The sequence below is a fragment of the Nipponia nippon genome, unplaced genomic scaffold (assembly GCF_047370975.1).
Source record: "Nipponia nippon isolate SJK-2023a ecotype South Korea unplaced genomic scaffold, ASM4737097v1 scaffold_3, whole genome shotgun sequence".
NCBI lineage: Eukaryota > Metazoa > Chordata > Aves > Pelecaniformes > Threskiornithidae > Nipponia > Nipponia nippon.
In genome coordinates, this window is record NW_028262347.1 from 16,077,249 (window position 1) to 16,091,232 (window position 13,984).

The 13,984-nt window shown below is 39.0% G+C and overlaps 1 protein-coding gene across 1 annotated transcript in view; it reads left to right on the forward strand.

Moving 5' to 3' along the window:
• The window catches only part of PRKAR2B (protein kinase cAMP-dependent type II regulatory subunit beta), a 91,894-nt gene that overhangs the window by 20,893 nt on the left and 57,017 nt on the right, over positions 1-13,984 (forward strand). The window contains exon 2 of the mRNA XM_087765713.1: positions 10,507-10,542. Within this exon, the coding sequence (XP_087621839.1) occupies positions 10,507-10,542 (36 nt within the window). The remainder of the gene's footprint in view (positions 1-10,506; positions 10,543-13,984) is intronic.

Sequence of the window (13,984 nt, forward strand, 5' to 3'; positions counted from 1 at the left end):
AAATCTTAAATTTCTCCAGGAAGTGAATAAGTAGGCAATGCAGATTGCCGATTGTCCATACTCGTACACCTCTTCATCAAGGTACTTTGTAGCACAGGTTTCTGCCAAGGTAGTCCTAGGAAGCAGGCAGAGACTTTGTATAAAATCTTAACTTCAGAAAGTTTTAATGGTGTTTGCCCATGTAGGTTTTGTTGTAATAACCTAATGGCAAAGTGACAAAAACATGAATAATAGTAGGAAAGCCTGAGTCTTAAAGGGTTTGAGGCTTTGGATTAAACGCAGGTAGTATGAACGTGTGCGGGAGAAAGCAGTTATGTTCACAGTTGTTAAACCATATGAAATAGATGAGATAATTACAAACTCCACATAAAGGTGTACTCCCTCAGAGAAGAATACTGACAGCCATGACATCTTCTCCAACCCACTACCATCAGTGAGATTGCAACTTTATTCCTTTGTAATAAATATAACTTGCAGGTACTGTCAAGAGATAAAAAACGTAGGCCAAAATTTTGTTAAAAAAAAAAAAAAAAAGAGCCTAAAGCACAGTTGTGTAATAGTTAAGGGAAGCTGTTGGCTACCAGGAATTCAGGAGAACAGGTCACTCTTGTAAAATCTTGGGTGGTCTAGTTTGCCATTTGACACAAACATTGATTCAAGGACAGGTGCAAATTATTCTTCATCTTACGAGATGGTGATCCTGAAGCCTGATGACATATAAGATGTCAAATTTGATATTTTTACAGATGAGCAGCACCACCCAACTGATTCGGACATTGCTGCTAGAGCTTTGGCAGAATGACCACTTTTTCTCCCATTCTGACTAGGAACATGCATACATTAGTAAATATGCTTCAGGCAGCAAAATTAGAAAGCAGAAAAGAACATGAAATTGGATCTAAACGCCTACGCTGCAGTGTTAGAAAGCAAATAACCATGATGTTCTTAAAATAGCTTATGAAATTTCAAGTGGAAAGAAGCCATTTACAGATGGTAAGAAGATAAAAGCATTACTGACATTTTGTATTGGATGGGGTTTAGTAGCAATTGTAAACTGTGCTATGGCTACAGCAGAATATTCCTCAGAGATGGTGATAAATGGTTTAGCAAAGAGGGAAGTTACCACAAGTGGTGTTGGGGTGTAGTGATCATGTTAAAAAAAAAAAAAATGAAGTAAAAAACCCCAGCCCACTCTGCTAGGCAGAAAAATAGTCAGTTTGGTAAATTGTACACAATAGAGTGTGAAAGAAAAACGGGCTCTATAGGTGGTGACCAAGCTAAAGCAGCACTCCAGGTCTTGGGTTTTGGCTCTGTAGGAAGGCCTGGGTTTTTGTAGACCAGGGCATGTCCCAGGAAGACTGACGTCCCTCATACATGTATTCCATTGGTATTTTTAGGCTTAATTTCATATTCCCTTTCTGCTTTAGAAATATATTGTCTCTGGCAGGTAGAAATCTTCTCATGTACACACCGTTAGTTTTCATCATATGTACTGGGTAACCTGGGGCTGCGGGCAGCAAGCGCTCCAGGCCAGCGCTTCTGCCCAGGTACATGTCTGCAGCTTGTGCCTAGGCAAATTCTAGCACAAATGAACTTGCTGCCTCCTCTGGTATAACTGAGGATTAGAAATATTGCTGTGAATGATTTTTAAATTTTTTTTGTTGTTGTTTTCTTATCTAGATGACTTATTACTGTTAATGAGATAATGACCAAGTGTACTGGTCACAAGCAGTGACGAGGCTGAATGTAAGGGGGAATGTGCTCTGTGTAGCTTGTGGCACTGTGGAACAATGCATATTTCAGACAGAAGAATTCAATACAGCAACGTCTTCACTTAATACTTTCATGCTCTAGCATGAGACATTAATCTGAAAGAAGAGATAGATTTAAAAATAAAAAATAGCCCAAATCTCGAATGAGCTGCTTGGGTGGGAAAAGTAAATACGCTCTCCAAGAGCAGCATTTCATTCCCATTAATGGGCTGTGACAGCCCGTTTCACTGCGTTGGGTCATCGGTCTAACACATCAGACAGGCATTTCATCTTTTTATTTTCAGTGTTAGTAATTACGTGCAGCATCAATTATTCATAAGAGCTGAAATCTCTTAACTGATAAAGTGGGAAAGATTTCTTTGCCTCTCTTTCGAGGTTTGTGTTATGACAGGTTAAATAACCAGCCAACTTACGGCATAATGACTGGCTGTATGTACATGTCAAAACATGACCCTGAAAGTGTGCTGCTCCATAGTAGCATTTTAAAAACAAATATATTTAACATCAACACTAATTATAACCTGGAAATAATGTAAAAATCCTGAAATAATGTATTAGAGTCTCTGTTTATTAAATGTTTTCAGGGACTCCATTTCTAACATTGCTGTTTTCCTGATACCATAGTGATGTATCTAAATGGATACACAGCATTTTCATCTTCAGCAAAGCAAAACCCGAGGTATTTATCCACATATTTAATTCATGTTCTTGTGTGACATCTTAATAATCAATGAATTAATTTGCCAAAAATTTTACTGAGCTTTTTTGATGTGAGTTATCAAGTCAAGCTTTTGGGTTTTGAAGATATAATTTGTGGCTTGTTACTGTGTAGTCGTCAGAAGGAGGTGAGGTAGGAGAGTTTGCTGTTTGGATTTGGTTGGAAGTAGCAACTCGTGCGTATCACCTGGGAGACACGTGTTAGTATGTGGAATGAAATACGTAAAGAAGAGCAGATTTCTTTGCTGGTTTTGGCAGAGTTTTTTTTAGGATAGTTTATGTATTTGTAAAAATAAAATAAGTTGCTGGGATTCTTCATCTCAGCTTTCTTTGAAGGTTGTCCTAGGAGACCACAGAATCCTGTGCAGCCTTTGGAAGTGTGTGGGGTGTTGGGTTTGGAAAGGGGCAATCCTAGTGTACTAGCACATAATTCTGCAAGTATGAGCTCCAGAGCTAAATCGCAAGGAGCACAAGACAATTATCTGGTGTAGTTTTCAAATTATTGTGACTATAAGGCTTTCCTAGTTTCCTTGACAAACTCTTTTACAGTGAAATGGAACTCATTTTCCAGACTGAAAAATGAAAAGAAGTAATCTGTAGAGCCAATAAAAATCTCAAAATTTGGTTTTGACTAACTGCCTCTAGGACTACAACCTCTTGTAAATTTAGCTTATTTTGTTGCGTTTTATAAAAATGGGGATAACAGGATATTCTGGTTTCTGTATATTTTAATTCTTTTACAGATGTGTTGATGCCTTCAGAGATAGGAATAATTATGTATATATTTGTTACGGTACAGATGGCTTTAAAATCAGTACATATCATTTTTAATTAAAAAAAAAAAATCTTAAGGCATCCCATTTGATGTAGCTATTTTCTCTCAGCAATATCTACTTTTCTTGCAACAGCCAAATTATTCTCTCTCACTTTTTCTCCCAGTAGCACATAAATACTACCACTGTAGCATCATTTCTTCCTCATCTTGGGCTTCTCATTCACTGATTCACTGAAAGCATGCATTCACTTCATGTCTCACTGCCTGCATTCTGCCTGTGTGTATGAATGCATGTATATGTATGCATTCTGCCTCCTTGAGTACATAGCAGCCATGACTCCTTAGGGAGCACACTCTTCCTAAGAGCCTGTACTTGCAACACCTTCCAGCAACGCACCCTTCTTTGGATGGAGCCGCATCCCCCTGCCTGCAGATCCTACCCTTTGAGGAGCTGTGGGTTTTCCCCCCCAAGGAAAATCAGTGTTTTGGAGTGGACTTCAGATTCTCCTGAAATGTTAAGGGTGGTTTGTTGGGAAATCTGGTGGCAGCGATGCTGCCTAACCTTTCAGGTTCTTTGGCCCAGTGTTACTTACAGCGTGCACCTGTGTGGCTGTGATTTACCCTTTCTCCTGGTGTAAAGGCCCAGCCTATGTGCTGTTCTTGAATTTTGCTTTTAATTAAAAAAATAATCTTTTGAGATTTACTTACTTGGTGAGGGAAATAATAAAATATATCTTACATATTTCATCATTAAAATATTATGGCTGCTGTTAAATTTCCAGAAATTGAAACACACTTATTTAGAAAGCTATGCTCTATCTAACTACTGTATTGCAAGGTCTGTTTGTTTGTCTTCCGAATAATAATAGTTGTGTATTCCCTGGGCTCATCCCCTCTCCTTATTCCTCACAGTTGTCACAGCCTTTCACAGAGAAAAGATGAGAACCATTCTCTGTAGACCTGACAACTCCCTCCTTTGTCAGAGTAATTTCTTCAAACTGTCAGTGAATGTACCAACTGGAGTCTGATAACTAGAAGGAAGAATAGCTCTTCAGAGTAGAGCAGTCAGTTTCTGAAGTTATTCCAACTGTAACAAATTTCTTGAGGAATATAGACATCTATATTGTACAGTTTTATTACGTAATTTATGTGATTTCATTTAACAGCTTGATTTTTATCATCTTCCTAAACCTGTATTCTAGTACTATTTAATACTTAGAGATTCTAAGCAAGAAAAGACCATGTACCTTGACCTCAGGTATGGTACCGACTGTAAATACAATCAGCTGTTAATTCCCCATTGGTAAATTATCTGTTGTGGATAGTCTGTGCCACTGTGGTTGTGGATTACCTGTGCCATTGCTACCCACGCTGGCAGGACTGCACAAGCACAGCTGAACTGCTTTTAGAGCCAGCCCCAGTGCTGCCCCATAGCTGCCCCTGTGCGGGGGCAGCTCAGGTGCCCCCATGATGTGCCTGCAGAAGGCATCTGGCTGGAGTTAGTTTTGGGAAGATGGTTTTGTTAGCCTAGGCTCAGCACCAGCCACGTTGAACCTACGGCAGTGCTGGAAGAGGCAGGCGTGTCCCTGCTGAGGCTGGCTGTGGGTGACTGTCATGGGGTGTATTTTAGAAAGGCATTCCTTTAGATTTGATTTTTCTCTTGTTCTGATTAGTTCATTCTAATTAATAATCTGTTTATGAAAGAAGACAGGCTAATGTTAATTTGCATAATATAGGAATGTGATTACAATAGGCATAATTTAAAGTATTTCTGAAAGTTGCTGGACCTCTGAGAAATAGATGAGCTTGGAACTGAAAAGGTGGAGCCTGAAGTGCCTGTGATGCTCATTGATTGAAACTTCACCTGGGAATTTGAGCTGTGTCATGAAAAAACATGCATAAATCAGGAATAATGCTTCTGAAATCACTAGAGTTAGACTATATAAAATCATGTGGTGTATTGAGAGCAGGTTCTTAGTTTCTTGTTGAAATTTGGGCTATGTTTAATCCACTGACCTCAGTTGAGGTCCTGGAGAGTTTTAACATTGTTTTGCCATCAACAGGATAGAAGATAATATATGATTTGGCTGTGACTTTTGTTTCATAACCTCACTTGGGGCATTTGAGTCTTCCACCCAAGGATGATGCACTATGGTGCAGGTGTGTCTTAAAGGGTAGATACAAACAGAAATATTAGCAATATTCCTGCTCTGTAAATAGAGCTGGGGTTTTTTGGGCTATGGGCTACCAAATTTGAGGGCTTTAGACATGTAATGGCTGAATTTAATTTTTTGTTTGGTTGTTTTTTTAAGGGCGTTTAGTCCTTTGCCCTGTTATTATTGTTGTTATTAAATTACAGTGGCTAATTGAAAGTGGGGCTTGTGGAAAGTGTTCTAATTTTTACTAATACTGAAGACTAATCACTAATGTCCTGCCAGCCCTTGTCACTCAGAGCAGGTGTTTTGGCTTTGTGTGTTTTGCTCTAAAAGAGCATTGCCTTGAGTTGCCATAAATGTGGTCTGAGCAGTCCCCATCCTCCGGAGTGGCTGCAGGGAGCCGGGTGTGCTCGCCCTGGCTTGGGCACACATGGGTCCCCATGTGCTCTGCAGCACGGCCCAGGGTTGTGTATTTGCTTGGTTTGCAGACCTGCAGAAGGCACCAGATACAGGTCTGGTTGTCAGAGTGCTTAAGCGTGTCTTCAGCAGCCCCTGATAAGCAGAACCTCTTGTTAAATCCCAGGCTGACGGTCCCTGACTTCTTAGGAAGGCTGCATGTCTAATGGCGGTGATGTGTTTAGGTCCTTATTCCAGGTGACATAAATGGCACCAGAACCTCTAACAGTTTGTGAAGCAAACTTAACTTCGAGCACTTAAATTGTGAGTCTGCAAAAAGGGACAGCTCAAGCTATCAGAACAAGTTAACCGTGTAGAGGACGCCCAGCTAGGGATCCTTTCTTAGCGTTACCTTCTTAGTCTTGGTGCTCTGCAAACAACGCCATAGACCCCCATTTCCTCCTCTACTTACAAAATTATGTTGCTTTTATGGTCTGTTTGCAGGGCTGTTGTGATGACTGCTTAATGCTCATGAAGAACAGTATGAGAGGTAAAATACAGTGAGGAAAGGAGCAATGGTTAGACAGTTGTTGAGTGGTGGAAAAATTTTTAGTGCGTGCTTCATGTAGTTTGATATTTTTACAGCCTATATTCTTGGTGGATAGATATATTAAAACACTTCAGCCTCTTTTGGTCATTTATCAATTGTTTCTGTTTATTTACTTGATCTGTATTGCCAAAATATTTTAAAAACTGTACTTTTGTACAGTCATCTGAGTAAGGATTTGCAAACATGAATTTCAGTTACCAGCAAGTAACATCTCAGATGGTGGAATTCTCTCTTATGTAGCACTAACAACAAAACAACTGTAATATGTCATGTAAGGATCGATAGCTTGCACAGTTTCAAATGATAGTTTAATCAAAACTTTGTCAGGATACAGTCCCCTGACATTTCTCTCCCCACCCCCCACCCCCCCCATTCATTTTCCCCTATGTAGGTTTGTAATAGATTTTGGTTGAGACAAACTAGAAGATGAAGAGTCATGTTTAATATTGGAGTGACACCATGCACAAGATCCTGTGTGCACAGCAGTACATTACTCAGTTGTGATGCAGCGCTCTTTCTCTTACTGTAAAAAAAATCAAATGTCAGTGGCCATGTTCTGAATTTATTTGCATGCCAGTTTACCCTTTATTGGGAAAAATCCCTGGATTTTGCAATGACAAGGTTTTGCAATCCATGTGTTTCGTTGCTTTTACATTTTGCACAAGTCCGGGGCGGGGCGGGGGGGGGGGGCATAGCTGTAAGTTACTGTAAGCAGTTTTTTTTCTAGCAAGTTGTTTTATTGTATCATTCTGAGCAACCAACCCTCAGCACAATGTCACGATAACCTTTAAGATAAAGTATATTTTTGCCATAGAGTTAACTTCAGTAGCCATGTAGGTATTGCCCCAAGCCCGTTCCCTTCGTGAGTTTACCCTCGCTGGAATATTGTGATGCTGTGAACTGGTGTGTGTCAGCAGTGTTGCAAGCAGGGTGTTGTCAGGGATGGGGTAGCCTTCTGACAAGGCTGCCTGGGTTTCTCATGGTAGGGAGCAGTCCTCAGGCAGCCTACAAAGCCCAACAGCCAGCAGCTTTATGCTGTGCCTGCAGGCAGGCACCGAAAGTCCTGAGAAGCTGCTTGCAGACATGGCTGGGAGGAGAATGGTGAGCAGGGGTGTTGGGGAGCAGCTGCAGCAGCAGGGTGGGAAGCGCAATACTGAAGCATCGTTTCTTGTGCATGCATGTAGCTCGGGGCTTGAACCCATAGATACAAGTGCGATATCCCTGTGGCCGGGATTTCAAAGCTGCCCTCACAGTTAAATCTGGATGCCAAGACTGTCTCTTGGCGTTGTGCTCTCTGAGTGCACTTTCACTTGAGCCTTGTGAGTCAGGACAGTCATCTCAGTCCAAACCTAAGAGTCAGCCTAGCCCAGAACTCAGTAAGGACAGTGGCTAAAAAAAGATGTCCAGGGAAGATGATAAGCACAGGCAGAGCAAGTAGTGCTTCTTCCCTGGAAATCTCTCTGCTGCTCGTGATGCTCTGTGGCTCCAGAAGGAGCGTTTAATATCCCTCATTGAATATTTCTGCCATCAGTTTGTCCATGTGTTTCTGAGCCAAGACTTTCACCTCCCAATCTGTTTGAAAGATGATTTAATAATTTTTTTTTTTTTTTTTTACTCCAGCAAAATCCTTCTTAGACTTTCTTTTGCCCACCTTAGTATGCTTAATCCTGCCAGCCATTGTAGCGACCTGGTTGACCATGCATCTACTTTGTAGTGAAAATACCAGCTAAATTTCTGTAGGGCTGATGATTCTCTGAGACCTTCTTGTAAGCTAATGCTTCCATCTTTCTGGCCAACGAAAGTGTATTGTGATTTGCTACAAGAGAAATAGAGAGTAGTTCAGCTTGCTCCATAACAAAGAACTGTGGGTGCTGCTTCAAAATCTCCCAGTAACACATTTGGAGGACCTTCACGAAATCCCAGTCTGGGAAGGAAGGCTTTGCCTGGTTGCTGCTCAAACACTGATTATTCACAGGAGCTCAAAAATAATTGCTTATCAAGGTTCTGACAGTCTTACTATTTCTTCTTTTTTCCCTTCCCCCCCCCCCAACAGTAAATAATTCATAAAATTTATTGTAAAATAAATTAAGCTCCCTGCAGCCAAATAAAAGAGTGAATTTAGAAGTATTTAGCTGGAAAAGGACTTGTCTCTTTGACAGTCCTATAACTTGTTTCAAAGAAACGTAGTCTCCAAATTATGTTAGTTTTGTTAGATGTTCTTTTTTTAATGTATTGTTTTTTGTGTTGGTAAAATGTGCTGAGGTAGCTGCCTAGAGGAGTTAAATCTTCTTATCTACAGATGATGTACAGAACGGACAGCCAAAGTCAAATACCCTCACTGAGTTTGGGGAAAGCTTTTGAATGGGAGCAGAGCATTATTTTTATGCTTTCTTGCTAGAAATATGTCAGGTTCCAAATATTTTTTTTTTTTTATACGAACACATCTGCTGAGAACTGCTGCTGATTTACATGCTGGAGGTAACAGCTCAGCCATCTGATGGTGACAGTCATGACTAGTGTCCTGAAATGAATTTGGCCCGTAACCCTAGCGACAAAATGAACAGTTTTGAGGAATGAAACAGCCCCCTGTATTACAAAACAGTAGTTCCATAAAATATGGTGTCTGCTATAATAAAAAAATGTGTCTAAATTTCTTTGTCTTTTCATTTAATAAAAAATTGTTGGGGGAATTAGAATTCCCATTTAAAAATAACTTCACTGGTTATGCTACTCTCTTGTTTATTTATATGTATGTTTGGGGGTTGCGATTCACCAGAGGTTTCCTTGCTCGTGACTAGCACTCTGAACCGCTGTAGTCGGGTTTCCCAGTGTATTTCTTGACAATTGGACCTGTCACGACTGTATGTGCTTGCACAAACCATCTGTGACTGTGGTCCAGAAATTGTAACTTTGCTCTAGTTTTTTCTCCCCACAGGAATAAAAAGTCAGTTTGCGTCTCAAGCTGTTACTGTCTTTCCTTTTTTTTCAGCAATTTTTTTTCTCTTTATCTTGGCTTAGATGTTCAAGAAATGATGCCTAATTCCCATGTAAAATTGAGTGGGATAAAATAAAAAAGTTCAATATTTTTCATTTTTCAATTCAATGTAAACATTAACAGCAATTTTTAAGGTTGAATATTAATAAGGACTGTAAGGGCATACATTTTTAATGTAGCTGCTGCCCACGTTTGAAATTAGGTCATTCAGATTTTCTTCTTGCTGTTCATGCCAGCAGTTAGTGTATCACATGAAAGCAGAGTTCAAGACCAGTGTTTTATACTAATTAGAAGCAGATTGAAGGTTGTATTTGGAAGGCAAAACATAAAACTTCATTTCTTTAGCTATTGTATCTCTAGTAGCTCTTGAAGAAGCTGGTAAAGGTGGAAATGAAATAGAGGCAAAACTGTGTGCTTTAAGATGTGTTGTGCGATCTCTCCCAGTTGGAAACAAGACAGGAGTCTGATTCCAAATGTTTGCAGCCTGCAGTTGGAGATGTGCCATGGTGGCACTGTAAAACAGGCATTTGCACTGTAAAACTGGGCTTTGGGCGGGGGTTGGCATCGTTACTGACTTACCCAAGGAGTTTTAAAGGTTAGTCAAAGCAAAAGTTGATCTTTCAGATGGGATTGCAAATTGGTCGTTTTCTCTATAGGAGTATCTTTGGTGCCAGATTTCAAATAGGTATCTTTTGTAAAAGTAAAATTCATTTTTTTACATTTTTTTTTAATCCATGCCTGTGTTATTGTTTGCAAGATGCCAATTTCTGTGCTCTCAATAAATAAGAGAAATGCAGATCTAAATGTTTCACAGCCAGTCATGAACAGTAATAGGTAACATTAAGTCTTACGAAGCTGAAAACGGTCTTGAAAGTTTACTGGTTACTATCTACCATATCTCTTGCAAAGCTGCTTAAAAGTTTAAGTGTGTATGAAGTTAACATGGGTTTCTATAAAGATACAGAAATAATGGTTAAGAGATTTTTGTAGTTGTCACACTTTGAATGAAGTATGACATTGCGATGTTTAAAGTGTGTTAGACTATTACAAAAAGAATCTAATTGAAATGTCATGTTTTCTTTCAGCTCCAGTGATAAACCGATTCACCAGACGGGCATCAGGTAAGTTAGATAAAGTTGCATGTTTCGTTATTCTACATAATAGTTGAAACATAATACTGGTGGTGATTGTCATGTAAAACATAACATGACATTAGTCAGATTTCTTTAAAGATGACTGACTTAGGTTAACCTCAAATTTGTTATCTGGTTTACTGCAAAACGTAGCCAAGGTTTCACGTCACAGAACTTGCATGAAGCCTTCTTGTTGCTGTGGAATTGATGAAAAACCTAAGCTTTTCTTTTTACCTTTAAAGAAAATAATTTTAGTCCTAACAGACCTAGAACTTTGAAAGCAAGAACTGAATGTAAGCTGATGCAGGGTTGTCTTGCTTACTTCATAGACAGCCTGAAACAGCAATTTGGTGATCATCTATGCATGAGAAAATGTACAACTGTGCTAGACATCTCCCTGTGTTTTTCAAAACTGAGCTGTCTCGTGTACATGGTGCGTTGTTCTGCTGTGCAGAGCTGGCAGATCAGATCCCAGAAGCAGTATTGACGTGGTGGTGGTGTGTTGTGCTAGGAGCGTGCCTGCCTAGCTTGGTGACAGTTTGTGTATTCTTCAAGTTAATTTGGTTCATTCCGGCTCGGAAAACTATTTACCTTATTCCATTACATGTAACAGATCCCTCCAACGCCTTATTTGTTTGAAATACCATGAATCTGAAAGTGTGGTATGAAAGTCACCACTAAATGTAAGGAGACTCATGACTGATGCCTAAGAGTCAGCAGAGCAGATGCGAGCTGTTCCTGGTCATCTCAGTATGCTAAGTTTAAAATCTAACTATAAAGTGCTTTCTGTTTTCTACTGCAGATCATTTTTAGTAAATGTAATAAAGTTTGTATTCCATAATGTAGTAAGTCTATCCAGACTTCTAATTTTCCTAGTTACAACCTCAGTCAGATAGTTGCTTGTCAATATAAAAATATTAGTGCAGATCCTCAGTATTACGAAGGAACTGTATAGAAAAATGGAGGTTTGCATTTGCAGGGTTGGTGCATAGCATATGTAGCACAAAGTAAGAAAATGTAATGAACTCCAAATATTCTCATGTTTTAAGTAATGATAATACTTCATGAGGTACTGTAGCATGAAATGAAAAGAATGATTTGTTAACTAGCACTCAGTAACAGTGAGCAGGGCTTTATGCAAATTACAATGTGTGTTTTAAGGAAAGTTTTACTGTGACTGATTGATAGCTGACTTTAATGAATGCAGTCCTTATAACGTGTGTGATAGGCTTTTGCATTTCAGTACGAGAGTTTGATTGCTTGAAAAGCTAATACTTGCTCAGGAAAAAAAAAATCAGTTATTTTTAATATTCCTTTAAAAGGAAAGAAAAAACATGTTAGAAGTCTGAAATTTTTGCTGAATTATTGGGGAAATAATTTCTATGGGCAATTAATATTTCATGTGTTTTGGTCTTGTTGTGGAGAGATAAAATAGAGTTATCTTATTCAGAATAATGAGTCAAGTTGAATGGTATGGTCCAGATGTAAATCATGTGAATACACTTCAAGCTGGAACAAGGTAATACTGCAGTCTACTATATGTACTATTTTATTAAGTTTCTGGCAGCTTTAATAACCCAAATAATAATTTTTCAAACAAGAAAGCCCATGAAAGGTGATGGTTCTTACTTTTCTTAAATACTAAACGACTACTGGAGAGGTACAGTATATTTAAGAAACTTGATTGATAAAATATAAAATTAAAAATATGAAACAGGCTATGCTGATAATGTAAACGTTTTACAGGGATGTTTGCAGTCCTAACTGTATTTTTAGATACTTTTTTTTTAATTGAAAAATTGTTTGGACACATTAAGGTAGTCAAGATACCTTGCAACTGGAAAAGCCAGATAGTAGCTGTTTTTTTGTGCTTGGTAGTATAATAGCGTTCTGTAATCGAAGTTGATTCTCATGTTTAGGAAATGAGAGGCTGACCAAATGAAACGTAGGGGTTTTCTCAAACATGGATTTCTCTTAATTTTAGGCTATTAGCGAACAGCTATTTTAGAATTTGAAATGTGCAAGATTGTTGATTCTTGAGTGATTTTGAAGATTAGCTTCTGATGAACATTACTTTATGTTAATGACAAATATTTGAAGAGTTAGCTGTAGTGCGTGGTTTCACGTTGCATCCAATCTAGTGATACTGCAGACTGATTCCGACAGAGCGATTTTGGGGTTCCTGCCGTTGTCACGCCTCTGCACATAGGTTGTCTCTGCTTCCCTTGCGTAGACCTAGGAGTTGTGCTGCCTGAGGATTCATTGATTTAAAGAAATAGAAATACAGGTTTTGGTGTGTTGATTTTCACTGGGTCTCCAACTGACCTGTGCTGTGGCTCCCAAATAACTACATCTGAAAGAGGGGTAGTAGTGGTTGCCTTTAGCCAGTGGTGCGATGGAGAAAGAGCTGAACTACTGACATCAGTTGAGGCAAAACATCCAATGATACCCACAGCAAAGGCTCCTAGACTATTCTGCTAAAAGCTGCTTTTTGAGCTCTTACAATGATAAGCAGGGAGAAGCCAGGCGATGACATGTATCTCCTCACAAAGAACAATAATTCTCCATAGTGGATATCTTGAGTTTGATGTTTCTGTTATTCTTTGGATAATGCCTAGTATTTTACTTGGTGGCATAAGATCTAGTTATTTTTCCTAACTGCACTAGAAATTAAGCAGCCAGAGTTTAATTGCTGAAGCACCTGCTGAAAACAATATAGTAAAGCATTTATTATTTAACAGCTGTTCCTGTTAACATGCTGTGAATGTATTGATGTACTGTCATTGGTATGTAGAGGATAAAGGCATAAGTAAGCTAGGATAAATTAATTTTTCTTGAATTTCAATTCTTCAAATTTGTTGAGCTGCCTAATTTAGTATCTCTTCTGTGTGATTATGCATATGTGTGTATATATGCAATGTGGGCTCTATACATAAAATACACATATACCACAGTGCTGATGACATAGCTACTTACGGGCTAGTTAATAGTGCACTTCATTGTTCTGGGCTGTGCACAAAGAATAATAGATATCGTAGTCTTAAATAGAGGAGTTTAGCAAGAAGAGAAGATTAAAAATACTTTGTGGAGCTAGAATGAACAATGAGACAGCTGCAAGTAGTTAATCCTTAATTTTTCTTTTAAAATCTGGTGGGACTGAGATGAAGAGAAAGGAGGAAAACTGTTAAGGTGATCAAGAGACTTGGATGGGAAGAAAGGGGAGCATGGAGGTAGAAGCAGCATGAAGCGGAAGAGAAAGCTGTGAGTATGTTCATGAGGTGAAAAATGAGTGGAAATTCCTGAACAAGCTGAGGTAGCCAAGAGGTGCGGTTTCTGAATATAGACAGATATTTTCCTGCTATGAATGAGATTAATTTTTATCCATCTAAGTACGAGATACCTAGGGATGGAAAGCTAATGTGGTTCTGTA